The sequence below is a fragment of the Oncorhynchus masou genome, chromosome 6 (assembly GCF_036934945.1).
Source record: "Oncorhynchus masou masou isolate Uvic2021 chromosome 6, UVic_Omas_1.1, whole genome shotgun sequence".
NCBI lineage: Eukaryota > Metazoa > Chordata > Actinopteri > Salmoniformes > Salmonidae > Oncorhynchus > Oncorhynchus masou.
Genome location: NC_088217.1, coordinates 70,048,851 through 70,068,350, shown reverse-complemented (window position 1 = coordinate 70,068,350; position 19,500 = coordinate 70,048,851). Strand labels below are relative to the sequence as shown.

Sequence of the window (19,500 nt, the reverse complement as noted above, 5' to 3'; positions counted from 1 at the left end):
TGTTACTTTTTAATTATTTATTTTTTTAATTCACTTTAGTTTATTTAGTAAATATTTTCTTAATTCCATTTATTGAATTGCATTGTTGGTTAAGGGCTTGTAAGTAAGCATTTCACGGTAAGGTCTACTACACCTGTTGTATTCGGCGCATCTGGTAAATCAATTTTGAACAAACCAAAACCTGCAGAAGAAACACAGCGGAACCTAGAAATACCATCCAACACAAAACTGAGTGAGTAATGTTCAGTCTGAACCTACTTCTGAAGCCAAAAAATTCAAAGACTAATCTCTAGGTCATTTTGTTATATACATCTTAATAAATAAGGCTACTAAGTGTAACATTATAGCTTCCGTCCCTCTGCTCGCCCCTACCTGGGCTCGAACCAGGGACCCTCTGCACACAGACAACAGTCACCCTCGAAGCATCGTTACCCATCGCTCCACAAAAGCCACGACCCTTGCAGAGCAAATGGAAAAACTACTTCAAGGTCTCACAGCGAGTGATGTCACCAATTGAAACGCTATTACCGCGCAACCCGCTAACTAGCAAGCCATTTCACATCAGTTACATAAGCTACCAAACAGCTAGGACAGAACTGACCTGGCTGCAACTTCATTTAGCACTGAAGTGAGAAGTGAGAGGTGTGAAAACTCTTGAGCCCAACAATGGCAGGAGAGTTTCACAGCCAGCAGAACAGCCCACCTCAGACCCGGACCACAATCTCAACACCACAATGGGACAGACAACACAGGACCCACCAACCCAACAGACCCCACACACCCCTTACAGGCTCTCTGTCAGTTCCCCTGATATCTCTCTTGACAACCCCCACATATCCACTAAGGATACACAAAAGCCAGAGATTGTGCTCCTCATTGACTCAAATGGCAAATACATTCAAGAGGATAAACTTTTTCCCAAACACAAAGTGGCTAAACTCTGGTGTCCAAACACTAGGCATGCCCTGGAGCTGTTGTCAGAAGACAGACTAGGGTCCCCCAGCCACATCAAAATTCACACAGGCACAAATGACCTGAGGGCACAGCATGAAAGGGTGGCCACAGCACTCAATAGAGTGATTGAACAAGTGGTTATCTCCACCCTGCTACCATGAAAATACTTTCACCCTGCCACCATACAGCGGGTGAATGCAAGCATTTTGCGAGACTGTGCCTCAAAACCTAATGTCTACCTGGCCCACCACTCCACCCTGGATTTTAACGACCAGGTCCACCTTTACGACCAGGTCCACCTCTACAAGGCAGCAATCCCAGCTTTTGCCAGGACCGTGAAGGATGTCACCCTCAACCGTAGCCACAGCACCTCAGACAGCAGCAAACAGAGCAACGGACAAACCTCCCAGACCAGTGAGACCCCCTCCTGAAGGACCTGTACCGAGGCCACAGCATCGGCAGCCACACCCAAGACCACCCCAAGCAAACCCTGGCCACACCCTATATACAGTTGAAGTCAGAAGTTTACATACACCTTAACCAAATACATTTCAACAGTTTTTCACAATTCCTGACATTTAATCCTAGTAAATATTCCCTGTCTTAGGTCAGTTAGGATCACCACTTTATTTTAAGAATTTGAAATGTCAGAATAATAGTAGAGAGAATGATTTATTTCAGCTTTTATTTCTTTCATCACATTCCCAGTGGGTCAGAAGTTTACATACACTCAATAGGTATTTGGTAGCATTGCCTTTAAATTGTTTAACTTGGGTCAAACGTGTTGGGTAACCTTTCATCAGCTTCCCACAATAGGTTGTGTGATGTTTGGCCCATTCCTCCTGACAATGCTGGTGTAACTGAGTCAGGTTTGTAGGCTTCCTTGCTCCCACAGGCTTTTTCAGTTCTGCCCACAAATGTTCTATGGGATTGAGGTCAGGGCTTTGTGATGGCCACTCCAATACCTTGACGTTGTTGTCCTCAAGCTATTTTGCCACAACTTTGGAAGTATGCTTGGGGTCATTGTCCATTTGGGAGACCCATTTACGACCAAGCTTTAACTTCCTGACTGATGTCTTGAGATGTTGCTTCAATATAGCCACATAATTTTCCTTATTCATGGAGCCATCTATTTTGTGAAGTGCAACAGTCCCTCCTGCAGCAAAGCACCCCCAAAACATGATGCTGCCACCCCCATGCTTCACGGTTGGGATGGTGTTCTTCGGCTTGCAAGCATCCCCCTTTTTCCTCCAAACATTACGATGGTAATTATGGCCAAACAGTTCTATTTTTGTTTCATCAGACCAGAGGACATTTCTCAAAAAAATACAATCTTTGTCCCCATGTGCTGTTGCAAACAGTAGTCTGGCTTTTTTATGGCAGTTTTGGAGCAGTGGCTTCTTCTTTGCTGAGCGGCCTTTCAGGTTATGTCGATATAGGACTGGCCACCCCTCATAGCCTGGTTTCTTCCTAGATTCTGGCCTTTCTAAGTTTTTCCTAGCCACCGTGCTTCTACACCTGCATTGCTTGCTGTTTGGTGTTTTAGGCTGGGTTTCTGTACAGCACTTTGTGACATCCACTGATGTAAAAAGTGCTTTATAAATAAATTTGATTGATTGATGTAAACTTCCGAATTCAACTGAAGGCCCCCACATATCAGACCTAAGCTCCTTCTGCCCATCCCATGCCCCCCCCCGCCCCCGCCCCTGCAGCAAGAACCTCAACATGACAGCAGGACATATGCCCTTGGCCGTGAGCAGAGCAACAGGCCCAACCCCCACTATTACACCCACCCACCCAAGCTCCATCCTGCGACCTAAGAGGTATGTATCAGATGCTCAACATGCTCTGCTCACACCTACTGTGATGGTTCGAGCCTAAACCACACAAAAACAACACTAGACACAATGGAACACAAAGCTTTTACTATCTCATCCTGGAATATACAAGGTCTGAGGTCATCTGCCTTTGGCCTAAAGATCAGCAACCTAGACTTCATCAAAGAAATTGAAAATACAGACATTGTCATCATACAAGAAACATGGCATAAAGGAAACGGACCCACTGGTTGCCCTCTCGGCTTCAGAGAGCTGGAAGTCCCATCCACCGAACTACCAGATGTGAAACAGGGAAGAGACTCATGGGGTATGCTAATTTGGTATAGTGCAGACCTAACCCACTCTATTAAATTAATAAAAACAGGAACATCTTTATGTTTAGAAATGAATAAGGAAATTATCTCTACAGAGAAAAATGCCCTCGTGTGCTACTTATATATCCCCCCAATGGAATCCCCATACTTTAACGATGACAGCTTCTCCATCCTAGAGGGGGAGATCAACCATTTCCAGGCCCAGGGATATGTACTAGTCTGGCGACCTAAATGCCAGAACTGGACAAGAACCTGACACCCTCAGCACACAGGGGGACAAACACCTACCTGGAAGTGACAGCATTCGCTCCACCATATGCCACCCTAGACCCAACTACGACAACATAACCAACAAAACGGGTCACAACTCCTGCAGCTCTGTTGGACTCTGGGTATGTACATAGTCAATGGTCGGCTTCGAGGGGACTCCTTATGGTAGGTACACATATAGTTCATCTCTTGGCAGTAGTACTGAAAACTACTTTATCACTGACCTCAACCCAGAGTCTCTTAGAGCGTCCACAGTCAGTCCACTGACACCCCACAGCAAAATCACACACTACTTGAACAGAGCAATGCTCAGTCATGAGTTATCAAAGCCAAAGAAACTGAATAATATTAAGAAATGCTATAGATGGAAGGAAAGTAGTGTGGACATCTACCAAAAAACAATTAGGCAACAACAAATCCAATCCTTTCTAGACAATTTCCTGGACAAAATGTTTCAGTATAATAGTGAAGGTGTAAACTTGGCAGTAGAAACCCTAAACAGTATATTTGACCTCTCAGCTTCCCTATTAAATCTAAAAGTTTCAAGCAGACAACCTAAGAAAATGAATACCAATGACTAATGGTTTGATGAAGAATGACAAAACCTAAGAAAGAAATTGAGAAACCTATCCAACCCAAAACATAAAGACCCAGAAAACCCGAGTCTACGCCTTCACTATGGTGAATCACTAAAACAATACAGAAATACAATACGGAAAAAGAAAGAACAGCACGTCAGAAATCAGCTCAAGGTAATTGAAGAATCCATCAAATCTAACCACTTCTAGGAAAATTGGAGAACTCCTAAACAAACAACATCTGGTGCTTCTGTCCCCAACTATGGAGGGCCTACAGCAGCACCTAGATCTTATGCACAGATTCTGTCAGACCTGAGCCCTGACAGTAAATCTCAAAATAATGGTGATCCAAAAAAGGTCCAGTTGCCAGGACCATAAATATAAATTCCATCTAGACACAGTTGCCCTAGAGCACACAAAAAACTATACACACCTTGGCCTAAACATCAGCGCCACAGGTAACTTACACAAAAGCTGTGAATGATCTGAGAGACAACCCAAGAAGGGCCTTTTATGCCATCAAAAGGAACATGTAATTTGGCATACCGATCAGGATCTGGCTAAAATATACTTGAATCAGTTATTGAACCCATTGCCCTTTATGGACGTGAGGTCTGGGGTCCATTCACCAACCAAGAAATTCACAAAATTGGACAAACACCTAATTGAGACTGCATGCAGAATTCTGCCAAACTATCCTCTGCGTACATCGTAAAACACCAAATAATGCATACAGGGCAGAATTAGGCCAATAGCCCGATAATTTTCAAAATCCGGAAAGAACCGTTAAATTCTACAACCACCTTAAAGGAAGGGATTCCCAAACCTTCCATAACAAAGCCATTACCTACCGAGAAATTAACCTGGAGAAGAGCCCCCTAAGCAAGCTGCTCCTGGGGCTCTGTTCACAAACACAAACAGAACCCACAGAGCCTCAGGACTGCAACACAATTAGACCCGACCAAATCATGAGAAAACAAAAAGATAATTACTTGACACATTGGAAAGAATTGACCTGACCACTGTGATTGACCCAAAATTAAGGAAATATTTGACTATGTACAGACTCAGTGAGCATCGCCTTGCTATTGAGAAAGGCAGCCGAAGACAGGCCTGGCTCTCAAGAAAAGACTGGCTATGTGCACACTGCCAACAAATTGAGGTGGAAACTGAGCTGCACTTCCTAGCCTTCTGCCAAATGTATGAAAGAATTCTAAAACAAATCCATTTTTGATAAACATATCTATTGGGTGAAATACCACAGTGTGAATCACAGCAGCAAGATTTGGGACCTGTTGCCACAAGAAAAGGGAAACCAGTGAAGAACAAAACACCATTGTAAATACAACCTATATTTATGTTTATTCATTTTCCATTTTGTACTTTAACTATTTTCACATCATTACAACACTGTGTATATATATATATATATTAATATATATACATAATATGACATTTGAAATGTCTTTATTCTTTGGAACATTTGTTAGTGTAATGTTGTAATGTTTACAGTTAATTGTTAATTGTTTATTTAACTTTAGTTTATTATCTATTTATCTTGCTTTGGCAAAGTAAGCATGTTTCCCATGCCAATAAAGCCCTAAGAGAGAGAGATGAGGAAGAGAATCTAGACAGATCATTGGTATTTCCAGAGGCATCTTTTACCCAGATTATGTTGATGCTCCAGAATCAAGTGGATGCTAATTTAGGAAGGTCTTTCCATGATCTGATTAAACACTAAAGATGTGGAGCGCATTGTGAAAAGATTTTAGAGATTAACTGGGTTGAGTAAGGAAATTACGTGTCACTTTTAATAGGTTTATTTACCTGCACTTCCATATGCTTATCAGTGAAATATTTTATTTGATACAAATGATTTTAGAGAATGAAAAGGGAAGACTAGCGTTAGAGGTTCCTCAATCTGAAAAACAAAATCAGCAACATATTTATAAAATGTGATCGTTTTGCTGTCTTGTGATTGTAGAATCAGAAATGTGACTTCATTTTAAAGAGAATCCAAGTGATCGTCTGTGTTCAGAACAAATCTAATCACAGGAGACAATCACCCTCACTGTCATCTGTTCTAGAGTCATGGGAACAGAATACAGGCCCTTTGGAACAGGCTGTGAATGCTAAAGTCCACAATGATGAAAGCTGGAGTGTACCAAAACCCTCTTCCTTCCCTCGGTCTCTTAGATGTTGACAAATGCTTGTGTGTGTGTGTGTGTGTGAGGATCATGCACATGGGGGTTGTTGTGTGATTCATATAGACCTATGTGTGTAAGATTTATGCCTCAGTGTGTCTAGTCACTGAGTGACTTTGCTTATTCATGAAATTGAGCCAAAGGTCTCCAATAACATGGTATTCAATCAACTCAATCTCAGGACAAGCAGCATCCCTCAAAAGTTTTCCCATGATGCAGTTGCCTGCCTCACCCACAGACAAACCCAAAGTCAACTCAAAAGACTGCCTGGGTGGTGATGTCATTCGCTCCTATGGCTAGAGCAGGAGGTGTTTGGGAGTGTGACCAGAGCACCTTTTATAACTTAAGTGTCTCAGCTTGCAGGATAACATATGGCCCATAGATTACTTTAGTACCACAGGGAAACGTAGCACCTGTAAATGCACAAACCTCTTCAGTGTAAAATGTAATCACTTTACCATACATAACATGACATAAGGTATTTTAACCAAATTGAAATGTTTAACCAAAGACTCAGTAAAGGGTATTTCAAAAGAGGACCGCAACATCCATATGCTGATAATGTTGATTATGACGTGCAGCCACTATGCTGTCATAAATGCGTTAAACTCTGCGGTCTGCGCGTAAACTAAACTATGATTTTATAATAACTCACACTGTATCTTGCAGGCAGCATGTGTTATGCCGCGTTCATGTGCTAGTCTTATCTAGGAAACTCGTACATTTCCGATTTGCTAACTGAATGAATGCGGCATGTGTATAACTACAACCAGTTAGCAAGTCTGAAATTTCAGTTTCCTCGTTTTGACTAGGCAATAAACGCGGCATTACATTGAGCGGTGACTTCTCCACAAAACGGCTTCACGGTGACGTCACACCAAACCAGCAAATTACTTCCTTGGAGATGACGGTCGCGGCCCGTCGTTAGGGGCACTGCTGTGGGTAACACAGGCCATAAATTAATCCAGGACATAGAAGAGGTTTAGTTGGTAATAGGCGTTATCAGCAATAGTTACAATGCCTCAAAATGCAGTAGTAATCGTGCGCTACGGCCCTTATAAATCGTGTGGCATCGTGGACCACAGAACGTTTCGTCTGATTGGCCTCCAAGGTAGATATAATCCTTGGCTACATTCAAATAAGTGTGCCTATTGCAGCGTCAAAAAGTGCGTATTAGTTTTATATAAGTGAGCAGTTAGTAGCCTACCCTTTCGTTTCCCCGATAATGTCACTTATCCATGTCTTCCAACTTTCCTAGCTGCATTGAAAGAGAATGGACATCAAAGTGTATTGGAGAAAATGTCTGATTGGAACAAGGTGGAACTTGTGGTCAATGGAGAATGTGTCTACACATGCAGCATAAAACAACTGGAGTTTGGTAAATTCAATGTAGATACTGTAGATTACTCGGTCAACGTGTACAGACTCTTACCTGTGGTCAATTATGACGTATCGTTTTCTCAGAGTGAGGTATGCATACTGTAACTGAATGCACATGGATTTAACCCTTGTCCACTCTCTGATTGTGACCCCATCTGTAAAAAATAATAATTCTAGAGCAGGGGTATTCAACCTAGTCTGCCACCCCTCTAGGGGTCCGCGAAAATATATCAATAGAGCAACAAAAAAGTGGATACATTTTTGTTAATGAATATTGCTTCTTGTTTCTATTTACTCAGAGATCGATAGAGCTAGAGACATCATATTGTATGACAAACAACTTCTGTGTCCTCTACCATTAGCAACTGTAATTTCATGTATATGGTAAATGAGTTGAAATTAAATTAGACTAAGAACAAAACTACCGCAATATTACTTTTGTACTTGCCGGCGGGGCGGGAGTAACACAGCCTTGGGACAGAAGTAACAGCTGGCGAGAAGTGCACAATATTTGTCTCATCTCCATGTTTCTGGGTTGTAACGCTCGTTAATTTCAACCAATGTACTACCAGCCGTAAATTCATGTTTGTGCCGATTTGAATAAGTAATGCCAAAGGTTCGACATTTGGGAAAATGAACCATACGTCAACATCGCAATGTTGCGAAACCACAATAGTTAGCCTTACAATATTAATCGGACTAAAATGGATCACATAATATCTATAGTAAGCATAATTTTCTAGTCTCACTTTAATGAGAATATAGTAGATGATTTTCAATTACTAGTCATGCTATGCTCCAGTTGTCCATGTCAGGCGCGCTCTTCGTTCCTTGATAGAATCAATGTCTTTATTCTCTTCTAAAAAGGCAAACTCATCATGCTTATCACATTTTCATGGCTTGATACAAGGTTATTGACCCCCAGAATCATAAAGATATATATTTTTTAACCACTAACCTGTTAATAAAAGCTTATGTGAGAAGCTGATCCATCAAGCCAATTGATTAAGGCATAATTCTAACGATGTTATATATCATTTTCAAACATTCAGCCACTTGTTGATATTTTGCTGACATTATAAAAGCAATATGAGCTGGAGGAGACAATGACCTGTGCTTAAAAGTTCTTTGATTTGATTCCGGGTCATCAGTTTACAAGGTGTTACTTTCGTCCCATCAGTCTCTCTCAGGCGTACACCCAAGACTAGCGAGCATGATACTTGAAACCTACGCTGTCATTTAGTCACTAGATGGGTTAAGAAAATGACATACACTACATGACCAAAAGTATGTGGACACCTGCTCGTCAAACACCTCATTCCAAAATCATGGGGTTTAATATGGAGTTGGTCCTCCCTTTGATGCTATAACAGCCTCCACTCTTCTGGGAAGGCTTTCCACTAGATGTTGGAACATTGCTTTGTGTACTTGCTTACATACAGTCATAAGAGTATTAGTGAGGTTGGGCACTTGTCACGTGTGCTCCCTCTCCGGCCTCTAGGTCACCAGGCTGCTCGTTATGGCGCACACCAGTCACCATCGTTACGCACAGGTGTCATCAGACTCACCTGGACTCCATCACCTCCCTGATTACCTTCTCTATATATGTCTCTTCCTTGGGTCCTTCCCCAGGCGTTATTGTTTCTGTTCCTGTGTCAGTTCTGTACATTGTTCGTGTTTCTTATTTTTGTGTTGTGTTCATTTATTAAAACACTCACTCCCTGAATTTCTCTCCTGACTCTCAGCGCACATCATTACAGCACTGATGTTGGGCGATTAAGCCTGGCTCGCAATCAGCATTCCAATTCATCCCAAAGGTGTTTGATGGGGTTGAGGTCAGGGCTCTGTGCAGGCCAGTCAGGTTCTTCCACACCGATCTCGACAAACTATTTCTGTATGGACCTCAATTTGTGCACGGGGGCATTTTCATGCTGATACAGGAAAGGGCCTTCCCCAAACTGTTGCCACAAAGTTGGAAGCACAGAATCATTTAGAATGTCATTGTATGCTGTAGCGGTATGATTTCTGTTCACTGGAACTAAGGGGCCTAAACCAAACCATGACAAACAGCCCCAGACAATTATTCATCCACCAAACTTTACAGTTGGCACTATGCATTGGGGCAGGTAGCATTCTCCTGGCATCCGCCAAACCCAGATTTTTTCCCGCCAGACTTCCAGATGGTGAAGCGTGATTCATCACTCCAGAGAACGTGTTTCCACTGCTCAAGAGTCCAATGGCGGCAAGCTTTACACCCCTCCAGCCGATGCTTGGCATTGCGCATGGTGATCTTAGGCCTGTGTGCGGCTGCTCGGCTATGGAAACCCATTTAGTGAAGCGCCTGACGAGCAGTTCTTGTGCTGACGTTGCTTCCAGATGCAGTTTAGAACTCAGTGAGTGTTACAACCGAGGACAGGCAATTTTTACATGCTATGTGCTTCAGCACTCAGCTATCCTGTTCTGTAAGCTTGTGTGGCCTACCACTTCACAGCTGAGCCATTGTTATTCCGAGACGTTTCCACTTCACAATAACAGCACTTACAGTTGACCGGGGCAGGTCGAGCAGGGCAGAAATTTTACAAACTGACTTGTTGAAAAGGTGGCACGTTGAAAGTCAGAGCTTTTCAGTAAGGCAATTCTACTGCCAATGTTTGTTTATGGAGATTGCATGGCAGTGTGCTCAATTTTATACACCTGTCAGCAACGAGTGTGGCTGAAATAGCCGAATCCACTAATTTGAAGGGGTGTCCTCATACTTCAAAATAATGAAAAACTATCTACCAAATCTATTAATTTTAAAATGTCAATTACTTGTCCTTTACATTATCATTCACCTAACAAGAGGTGACAAAACATTTTTGATAACGTAGGATGGGGATCCCTGGGTCGCCAATTTGCCTGGGAGGGGGTTTCTGGGCAAGAAAAGGTTGAAAACCCCTCTTCTAGAGCCATCTATATGAAGCCATTGTCATAGAGTGTTCGGATTAATCAGATTGTCCAAATCACTGATTATGATGTCACAGTAGCATTGAGTATATTGTGTTTATAGAGTAACAGTCCTTTATTCTGCCTTCCACAGGAGGAGATGGGAAACTGGACCACCTATGCAAGGAGGCCGTCACTGCTGTGCAGAATGCATACTGAGATACACCCACACTCTACCAGGAGATTGGTCAAGGGGATAAATCTAATAGTAAACCTGAAGAGAAGCACAGCAACACTTTTCGTGTTGTTTTTTTTTGTTGATGACAAGCATTACAGTACCATACAATAGTGTTCTCCAGCATTAAGTCAAGTTTTGTTGTATTTATTGCTACAAAATCTCGGGGACCCAGAATCAAACGTGCCGTGTCTGCTGGTCATCTCAACAGTCTGTATTGAGAGACTGCAACATGCTAATTGCAACATGTAGTCATTATAGTTTCTTATGATTTTTGCTTTGTGGTGATTGACTGTACTATAGTTACTGTATCATTGTCGATATTGCCTCAGACAATTTTGTGTCTGGTCCCTGTCTGAAAGCATACATGACAAAGTCCATATAATTCCCTTAACCTTTGGCATACAACCATTCTTAGATCTGCTTCCTGTGGTCTCTCTCCTCATCTGAATATGATTACTTCTGCAATCCATTCTCAATTAGCCTTATGGGAGGGATTGTGCACTAATAGAATCATACCCCATCGGTCAAACCACAGACCAAATTAGAGGACCAAATTTGCATTGCAAGCAAAAATCCAAACAGTCATGCAAACACTGCCACACAGTCACTGTGTGGTGTGTCCCCCAAATTGCACCCGATTCTCTATGTCGTGCACTACTTTTGACCAGAGCCCTGGTCAAAATTAGTGCACTCTTAAGGGAATAGGGTGCCATTTCGGACGCCACCTCTGAGGCTAGGCTCAATGTCAGCTTCAACGTTAACCAAAAACATATGGAGGTGCTTATAGGGGTTCATGGCACTTATCACATTTCATAATCAAGCCCCCCCCCCCCCCCCACACACACACACACACATATAAATACAGTACGCCTCCTCTTGGCCTGTGATTGTCCTCGAAATGTTATTAATGCTTTATTACTAAAAACAGCCAGCTTGGAGGACTTTCTTTTTGGGTGAATATCAGACAATGAAAAGAGAACCTTGTCCCCCCATCGTCTGAAAGAGCCGAGATGATTACCTACATTTCTTCCTGTGAGGCATCAGTGTATACATCCCAAATGTCACTCTATTCCATATATAGTGCACTACTTTTGACCAGAACCAGTAGAAGTAGTGCACTATATAGGGAATAGGGTCCCATTCGGGACGCAGTGTCTAGCACTGAAACACATTTAAAGGGGAGTAAACAAAAGGAAACTAACTGAAATATACTCTCTTTTTCTCTCCTCACGCCTCCACCCTCCTAAACTATTGCCTGAAGCTCCTGTTTTTAACAGCGCAATGCAGTTTGCTAGATCTTCAACCTGGCTAGGTGGATAGCACAGTTAATGCACCTGACAGCGAAGCTATGGAATTCAGAGAAAACATCTGGGTGTCAAATGAAAGCGATTGTCAAAGCAAATAGACTCAGGCAGTAGTGAACTCCTTTAGGAGGGTTATTGTGATGTCAATGCTATTGAATAACTGGTAGAGAATACAGCCAGATGACTCCACTTGCCTGATTTAAAGGTGTGGCTGATTAGTCCATTTAAGTGCAGCCTTAAGTTACATAAGGCTGCTGCTGTTCTCCAAATGGGAAGATGAAGGACTGGAACAGACTGGACTAGAGATAGTGAGCGGGAAGGTGGGCTTGTTACTGTAAGTAGCCTATATACGTTTTGGAATATGTTATTATTCTTTTCAGTTTGAGGTTGTGTTTAGTCTTTCAGGATAGCGTTAACAGTTCTGTGCTGACCTTATATCTCCTTAGCCTTGGTAGGTCTACACAGCCCTTCCCAGACCCTCACAGTGAGGGCTACCATTCTCTCCTAGGACAATAGTGGTGTACAAGCCTATAGATGAATATTGCTCCAACAACATGTATGAATAGGATCCCTGAGGTCAATATTACTTCTTCTTTCCCTAGTTGCCATAGTCTACACAAGACTATCATGACCCCTATAGGGCTGTTGGAGTTGAGTGTGACTTTATATTTGACCAGGAAAAGTGCTTTATTTAAAAAGCAACAGTGCCCTCTAGTGGCAACATAGAGACAATTTAAAATCTTCCAGATATATCCAGCATAAACATCAAAATAAGGAATGCATCTCAACATGAATTCTATGAGCACATTTTTTAAATGAAAATGGAATCAAGTTTATATATATGTTTTTTACAGCAAAGGGACACAGAAACCCCTATTAGAGTGGTGGTCTACGCTAGAGACATAACACACTTCAACATGAATATGAGTATGAGTATACAGTACTATTGCTACAGTATCTTGCCACACGAAACAAGCTACAAATATAAGAATCGGTCCAGTTTTTTCTGGATGTTGTCGAAGGCGTCTCTGCCCAGGTAGTCCGCCTGGCCTTCCTCCCACAGCCTCCGCTGCTCCAGATCATCCTCCTCTGTCTTGGCAGCGGTCTACAAGGAAATGACAGAGATGTTCAAAGAAAATACATTGGAAATAACCAAGATGATAAAAGAGATTCAAAATGACCAAGATTATATAATAGATTAGGAACCAAGATGCTAAATTATATTCGTAATAACCAAGATGATAAAAAAACAATTGATTAGGCAGCCATTCCATTCACCATCAGTCAGAAGAGTAATGAAAAATGAAAGATGGAGACATGAGGAACATTCAAATAAATCACTAAGGAATGGTTACCGGGAGGCCTTGAAGCAATACGAAGTGTGATATTTTGTTATTAAGGTCAAATATGTTAATACTGTTGTGGACCAGCAGAGGGTGTTACTACAGTAGGAATTTGTATTTTGCCAACAGTTTCTGTAATGATGATCATTTAAACATGGTATGACATATCGATCATTTCTTAAATCAGTTCCTAATAGTTGGCTTTAAATATACACTGAGTGTACAAAACTTTCGGAACACCTTCCTAATATAGAGTTGCAAGGACAGCCTCAATTCGTTGGGGCATGGATTCTACAAGGTGTTGAAGCGTTCCACAGGGGTGATGACTCCAATGCTTTCCACAGTTGTGTCAGGTTGGCTGGATGTCCTCTGGGTGGTGGACCATTCTTTATACACATGGGAAACTGTTGAGCATGAAAAATCCAGAAGCATTGCCGTTCTTGACACACTCAAACCGGTGCGCCTGACACCTACTACCATACCCTGTTCAAAGGCACTTAAATCTTTATCTTGCCCATTCACCCTCTGAGTGGCACCCATACACAATCCATGTCTTAATAGTCTTTAACCTGTCTCCTCCCCTTCATCACTGATTTGAAGTGGATTTAGCAAGTGACATCAATAAGGGATCATAGCTGCCACGTGGTTTGACCTGGTCAATCTACGTCAAGAGCAGGTGTTCCTAATGTTTTGTCCACTCCGTGTATGTTAGTGTAGACAGGTGGCGTACAGGTTCAGTGGCAGGATCCTCCATGGGGTTGAAGGCCGTTTCAGTGACCTCTGACCCTTCCTCACTGGGTCCAGGTGGGTCCTGGTTGGCTGTTCTGTCTCCAGCTCCTCCCTCCTTCCCCGTGGATACACCCTGACGTTGGGTACGCTGTAGGACAGGGACCAATCACACATGGGTTTAGTTATAGGTCGCTCCACAACAACAGACAGCTAGAGACACCCAACTAAAATTGTAAGTATTTGACAAGCATTCAATTTAATATTTGTTATATATAAATTATATATGTTTACTATTAGTGTGGTAAATTAGTACCCACTGAATTGTTTACACCAGGTTGCAAGTATTGACAGCAATGGCTTCAATCATATAGGTCCGTGAGTCAGATTTCAATAGGTGTTGAGAAATCATTTCATTCATTTTCTCACACTGTTCCTTCCTATGACGCATTGACACTGGCAGGGTGTGCACAGCCTCTAGAATCACAACCACTGCGATAACCTTAAATTCTCTAAATTCTTACTCGTTGAGCAAAATCCCTCAAGCTGATCAGAATTCGTAACCGGGTTAAAGAGCTATCAGAATTAACAACTAATACTTACAACTTCCAAAATCCCTCAGACACTTAAGTCATACCTAATTAATAATCATAATGCAGAGGCAAAAGCTCGATATCATCTTTTGTTAAAGACTAACCATTTCTCCTGGCTGCGTGGGTGAATCAAGCCTCTTCTTCCTCTCCTCTGTGAGCAGATTGACTTTTCGGAGTAATGATTCTGTGAGGTCCTCTATCAACGACACTGTTGCTTCTCTCCCCTTTGGCTTATCTTCTTCTCTCGCCTTTGGCTTCTCTTCTTCTCTCGCCTTTGGCTTCTCTTCTTCTCTCGCCTTTGGCTTATCTCCTCTCGCCTTTGGCTTATCTCCTCTCGCCTTTGGCTTCTCTTCTTCTCTCCCCTTTGGCTTCTCTTCTTCTCTCGCCTTTGGCTTATCTTCTCTCGCCTTTGGCTTCTCTTCTCTCGCCTTTGGCTTCTCTTCTTCTCTCGCCTTTGGCTTCTCTTCTTCTCCCGCCTTTGGCTTATCTCCTCTCGCCTTTGGCTTCTCTCCTCTCGCCTTTGGCTTATCTCCTCTCACCTTTGGCTTCTCTTCTTCTCTCGCCTTTGGCTTCTCTTCTTCTCTCGCCTTTGGCTTCTCTTCTTCTCTCGCCTTTGGCTTCTCTCCTCTCGCCTTTGGCTTCTCTCCTCTCGCCTTTGGCTTCTCTTCTTCTCTCGCCTTTGGCTTCTCTCCTCTCGCCTTTGGCTTATCTCCTCTCGCCTTTGGCTTATCTCCTCTCGCCTTTGGCTTATCTCCTCTCGCCTTTGGCTTCTCTTCTTCTCTCCCCTTTGGCTTCTCTTCTTCTCTCGCCTTTGGCTTCTCTTCTTCTCTCGCCTTTGGCTTCTCTTCTTCTCTCCCCTTTGGCTTCTCTTCTTCTCTCCCCTTTGGCTTATCTTCTTCTCTCCCCTTTGGCTTCTCTTCTTCTCTCCCCTTTGGCTTCTCTTCTTCTCTCCCCTTTGGCTTCTCTTCTTCTCTCGCCTTTGGCTTCTCTTCTTCTCTCGCCTTTGGCTTCTCTTCTTCTCTCGCCTTTGTCTTCTCTTCTTCACTTCCCTGGCTCTGTGAAAGAAGTGTGATGGTGTGTACTGTTGAGAACCACCTAAGGTATATTGGTATAGGTGTGTGGGGGCAAGAGTACTGGACTCTGATCTCTCTCTGTGGTACTTTTGCTTAAGAACAACAGACATAGCAGAAAACACACATATTCTCTATAGGATGTGCCTTGTAGTCCAACTACGCAGTCTGTCAAATGCAAACATTTACCTAAATGTTCGAATGTTGTATACGCTCTGCTGTGGTGCAGTATACAGTACATAAAACAGCAATGCAATGACATTTTCACTTGGTTTTGCATGTGGTTATGTTAAAAAGTGCATATACAGTATGAAAAAAATACAAGAGTCAACTCTACAATGTCTTACATGTTGCTTTGGCCCAGCATGTTGGCTTGGCACAGCAGGTTCTTGATGGGACATTGTCTTTATAAGGTGATGTAAGTAGGAGTACTCCATCCACCACTGGTAAACAAACTCTTCCAGGTGGCTGTTGGTGTGCTGATTGGTCTGTGAGTTAGAACGTAGATTCCATGGCTTGACCGAACCCAGGAAGTGGACAATCTTAGCATTGTGACCATATCTGTGTGGGACCAGGATAACAGTACAATATGGTCAACATCAAAAAAACGTAGCAGGGTTGGGGTCAGGCTTGTGGTCAAAATAGGCTTTTCAATCACGGAAATGTAATATTTACTGAAATGATCCATTTGAAGTTAAATATGACTCACTCTTGATAAGCAGGCAAATAGGTGTAGACTGCGATGGCACTGAGGTTGTACACAAAAGGCAGGTGTTTACTGATATCTCTAACAGCCCAGTCACTGAAAAATGTGTTCAAGAGGCCCTGGTCCCCACCTGAAAACAGAGAGGGCATACCGTAGAGTTACTGTCAGCTCAGATCATAAGGAAGAGCCAATGAAGAAGTAGTCATTGCTAGTATTCTCAACCGCGTGGTAGAGCTCTGTAATTTCCCAAATGAACATCAAGGTGTGTTTTCCAAATGTCTTTCAAGAAGTGACAGTTAAAGGGTTAGGGTCAGGGTTGAGGCTAGGGTCAGGGTTGAGGCTAGGGTTAGGGATGAACTGGGATGTGGACTTGAAGCTAGAGTCAGGGTTGAGGCTAGGGTGAGGGATGAACTGGGATGTGGACTTGAAGCTAGGGTCAGGGTTGAGGCTAGGGTTAGGGATGAACTGAGATGTGGACTTGAAGCGTGGGTCAGGGTTGAGGCTAGGGTTAGGGATGAACTGGGATGTGGACTTGAAGCTAGGGTTAGGATTGAGGCTGGGGTTAGGGTTTAACTGGGATGTGGACTTGAAGCTAGGGTCAGGGTTCTGACTGACCGTCGAAACTGCCGTGTTGTCGTGCATGCTCCAACAGCCTGCCGTGGGTGATTAGAGAGGGCCGGAACACAAACACCCCTGAGTTAAAACAGTCCGGCCAGCCAGGGTCAGGGGCAGCAGACAGCTCCTCACGCTCAAACAGCTCGTCCACGTTACACAGCACCTACAGGCCAGGGAGTCAACAGGAAACAGAGGAAGTTAGTTTCAAATGACATTTGTACAGAGTTCATTTATTGGACATTTTCTGCGACATGAACACCGATTTGATTAAAGTCAAGATCCAGATCAAGGGTCATGATGCCATTTGTAGGTACTGCACATACTTGTGGATGTTTTCTATAATGAGAGCTCAGATTTACTGTATGACACTGGATGTGCTCATTCTGTATCAATTTCAGTTGAACTTCCTACATAGCCCTCTGAACAGTCGGGGCTCTATTTGCTTGATCTTGACACTCAAACCAAACACGCCCATCTCTGCAGCACGTAAAAAGCACTCTGTACTTGTCTTTACAGAGCAAAAATATGACGGTTTGTCCCATGGCGATTGTCACATTCATGTTAGGTACTGATTTACCTTTCAATGACTATGTTTGGGTCCATGTTAGTTACAGATACATAATTGCACAACTCAAACATTAAAATTGATTTGCTGGTAAAGACCAAGCTTGACATTGTAAGGTTTGCTTCCTTGGTTTTAAAACAAATTGATTATTGAGTGGGTGTTTATATTAGAGACAAGTGGTGTCTCGGGAGATTTCAGTACACTCACGAGTGTGTCTGCATCCAGGAACACACATTTGCTGTATTGGGTGAGGGTCCAACAGTGGAGCTTGGTGAAAGTGACCCCCAGTTCTGGTCGTCCCAGCCAGGATAGATGTGCTTGGTCTCCACTGTCCAGCACATCCACTACCAGGACCTGGTCAAACACATGGCCCAGGGCAGCCCTATGGGGAGAGAACACAGGATTTACTACAACTAACAGTCCGATTTTTACATGACTTCAATACACAAGAAATACACTAGGTCCGCAGCGAACCCAGGACCGCAAACGACTCCATCCAGTGAATCTAATGCCCCCTTAACTGATGAGAGACAAAACACTTCTTTTGTCTGATTCCTCCGGGACCTCTGTCACAGAGTATAACTTTCATTCACATTCTTAATAGGTCATGCATCACTCTCCATAACTCGGTGATATTACATTTCTGTCTGAAATGCATGGACTTCTCTCACCGTGCCTGGCTAGAGACATTAGTGGTGACCATCACAACAGTCTGGCGTGTGGTCCTGTGTCGTCGTAAACACTGTCCTACCACCAGAGCCCCCATGCAGTAGCTGTCTGTGGTGGCCAGGGTGACAAAGGCCTGGTTCGCTGGTGGCACAGGAAGGAAGAGTGGGTGGTGTTATTCAGGGTAGCAGGGTAGCCTAGTGGTTGGAGTGTTGGACTAGTAACCAAAAGGTTGCAAGTTCAAATCCCCGAGCTGACAAGGTACAAATCTGTCGTTCTGCCCCTGAACAAGGCAGTTAACCCACTGTTTCTAGGCCGTCATTGAAAATAAGAATTTGTTCTTAACTGACTTGCCTGGTTAAATAAAGCTAAAAAAAATAGAAATAGATGACTAACACCCAGCAGGGGATTTTAGCAGTTTTACTGGGCCATCAGCGTTATGTTCTTTTAAGAGTTAAAAGTAGTACATTTCTCAAGTTTTTCCTCGAGATTCAAGCGCTTCCTCTTTTCCTCTTGCTAGAGATTGCAAGAGAGTGACGTCAATCAACTTGACACTTGGTTATATTAAACTGGTTATGATATAATGATGAGAACTTACCTGGCATGGTGTGTGACAGCGACTCCTCTAAACGAACAACAACTTGAGGCAGAGGTAAAAGTGATAGATGGTAATAGAAGTGTCAAAGTGATCGATCAGGTCCCGCACCACTGGCAGAGGACTTGGCAGAAAATGCACTGGTTTCCCCTAAAATGAAACTACAATATGTTGATACTGCAGTCCGACAGTCCAGCGAGTCCAGCAGTAGTAACTGTCCAGCAAACAATAGATACAGAATGATCAATACAAAGTTTTTAAAAAATTACAGCTATTTCAAAGTTTAGTAGTATTAGTTGTAAATGTACTATGAGAGGTTATATCTAAAGCCAGGGGGTGTAACCTCAAGCTGGTAGATACACAAATAAATCTACCGTTTTTTAGACCAAGAGCAAAATCAGTCTCTCTGTTTGAGTTCTCGGTCATGTGTCACTGGTCATTCAACTAAAATGAAAACTTGCAGAGTTTAAGCAGGACCTTCAACAACTGTACTCTATAGAGTCTGCAGTAGTCCAACCCCTGGAACTAAGGGCATAGTACTACGTGCAGATGCATTCAATTCACTGTAGAACCGTTAGTCAATCTTCATGATATACAAGTTAATTCTACTATGGAC

The 19,500-nt window shown here is 42.9% G+C and overlaps 2 protein-coding genes across 5 annotated transcripts; one reads left to right on the top strand and one right to left on the bottom strand.

Annotated features, from left to right (window-relative positions):
• The first annotated feature begins 7,139 nt into the window (after positions 1-7,139).
• c6h10orf53 (chromosome 6 C10orf53 homolog) lies at positions 7,140-11,303 on the top strand. The gene is made up of 3 exons (XM_064967293.1): positions 7,140-7,269; positions 7,417-7,536; positions 10,618-11,303. Exons 1-3 carry the CDS (start codon positions 7,176-7,178, stop codon positions 10,680-10,682), a joined length of 279 nt encoding a protein of 92 aa, XP_064823365.1. The 5' UTR covers positions 7,140-7,175; the 3' UTR covers positions 10,683-11,303.
• Positions 11,304-12,687: 1,384 nt separating this feature from the next.
• LOC135542525 (glycogenin-2-like) lies at positions 12,688-19,322 on the bottom strand. Of its 4 annotated transcripts, XM_064969555.1 has the most exons (10): positions 19,259-19,322; positions 18,888-19,098; positions 18,295-18,433; positions 17,831-18,005; positions 17,059-17,221; positions 16,447-16,573; positions 16,085-16,298; positions 14,772-15,722; positions 14,079-14,225; positions 12,688-13,110 (listed from the first exon to the last, which is right to left on the bottom strand). In XM_064969555.1, the coding sequence occupies exons 2-10, from the start codon at positions 18,892-18,894 to the stop codon at positions 12,982-12,984; spliced, it is 2,052 nt and encodes a 683-aa protein (XP_064825627.1). In that variant the 5' UTR covers positions 18,895-19,098; positions 19,259-19,322; the 3' UTR covers positions 12,688-12,981. The 4 variants fall into 4 exon arrangements, with proteins under 4 accessions (XP_064825627.1, XP_064825626.1, XP_064825628.1 ...); XM_064969554.1 differs by having other exon boundaries at positions 18,888-19,311; XM_064969556.1 differs by lacking the exon at positions 14,772-15,722 and having other exon boundaries at positions 18,888-19,311.
• Positions 19,323-19,500: the final 178 nt, after the last annotated feature.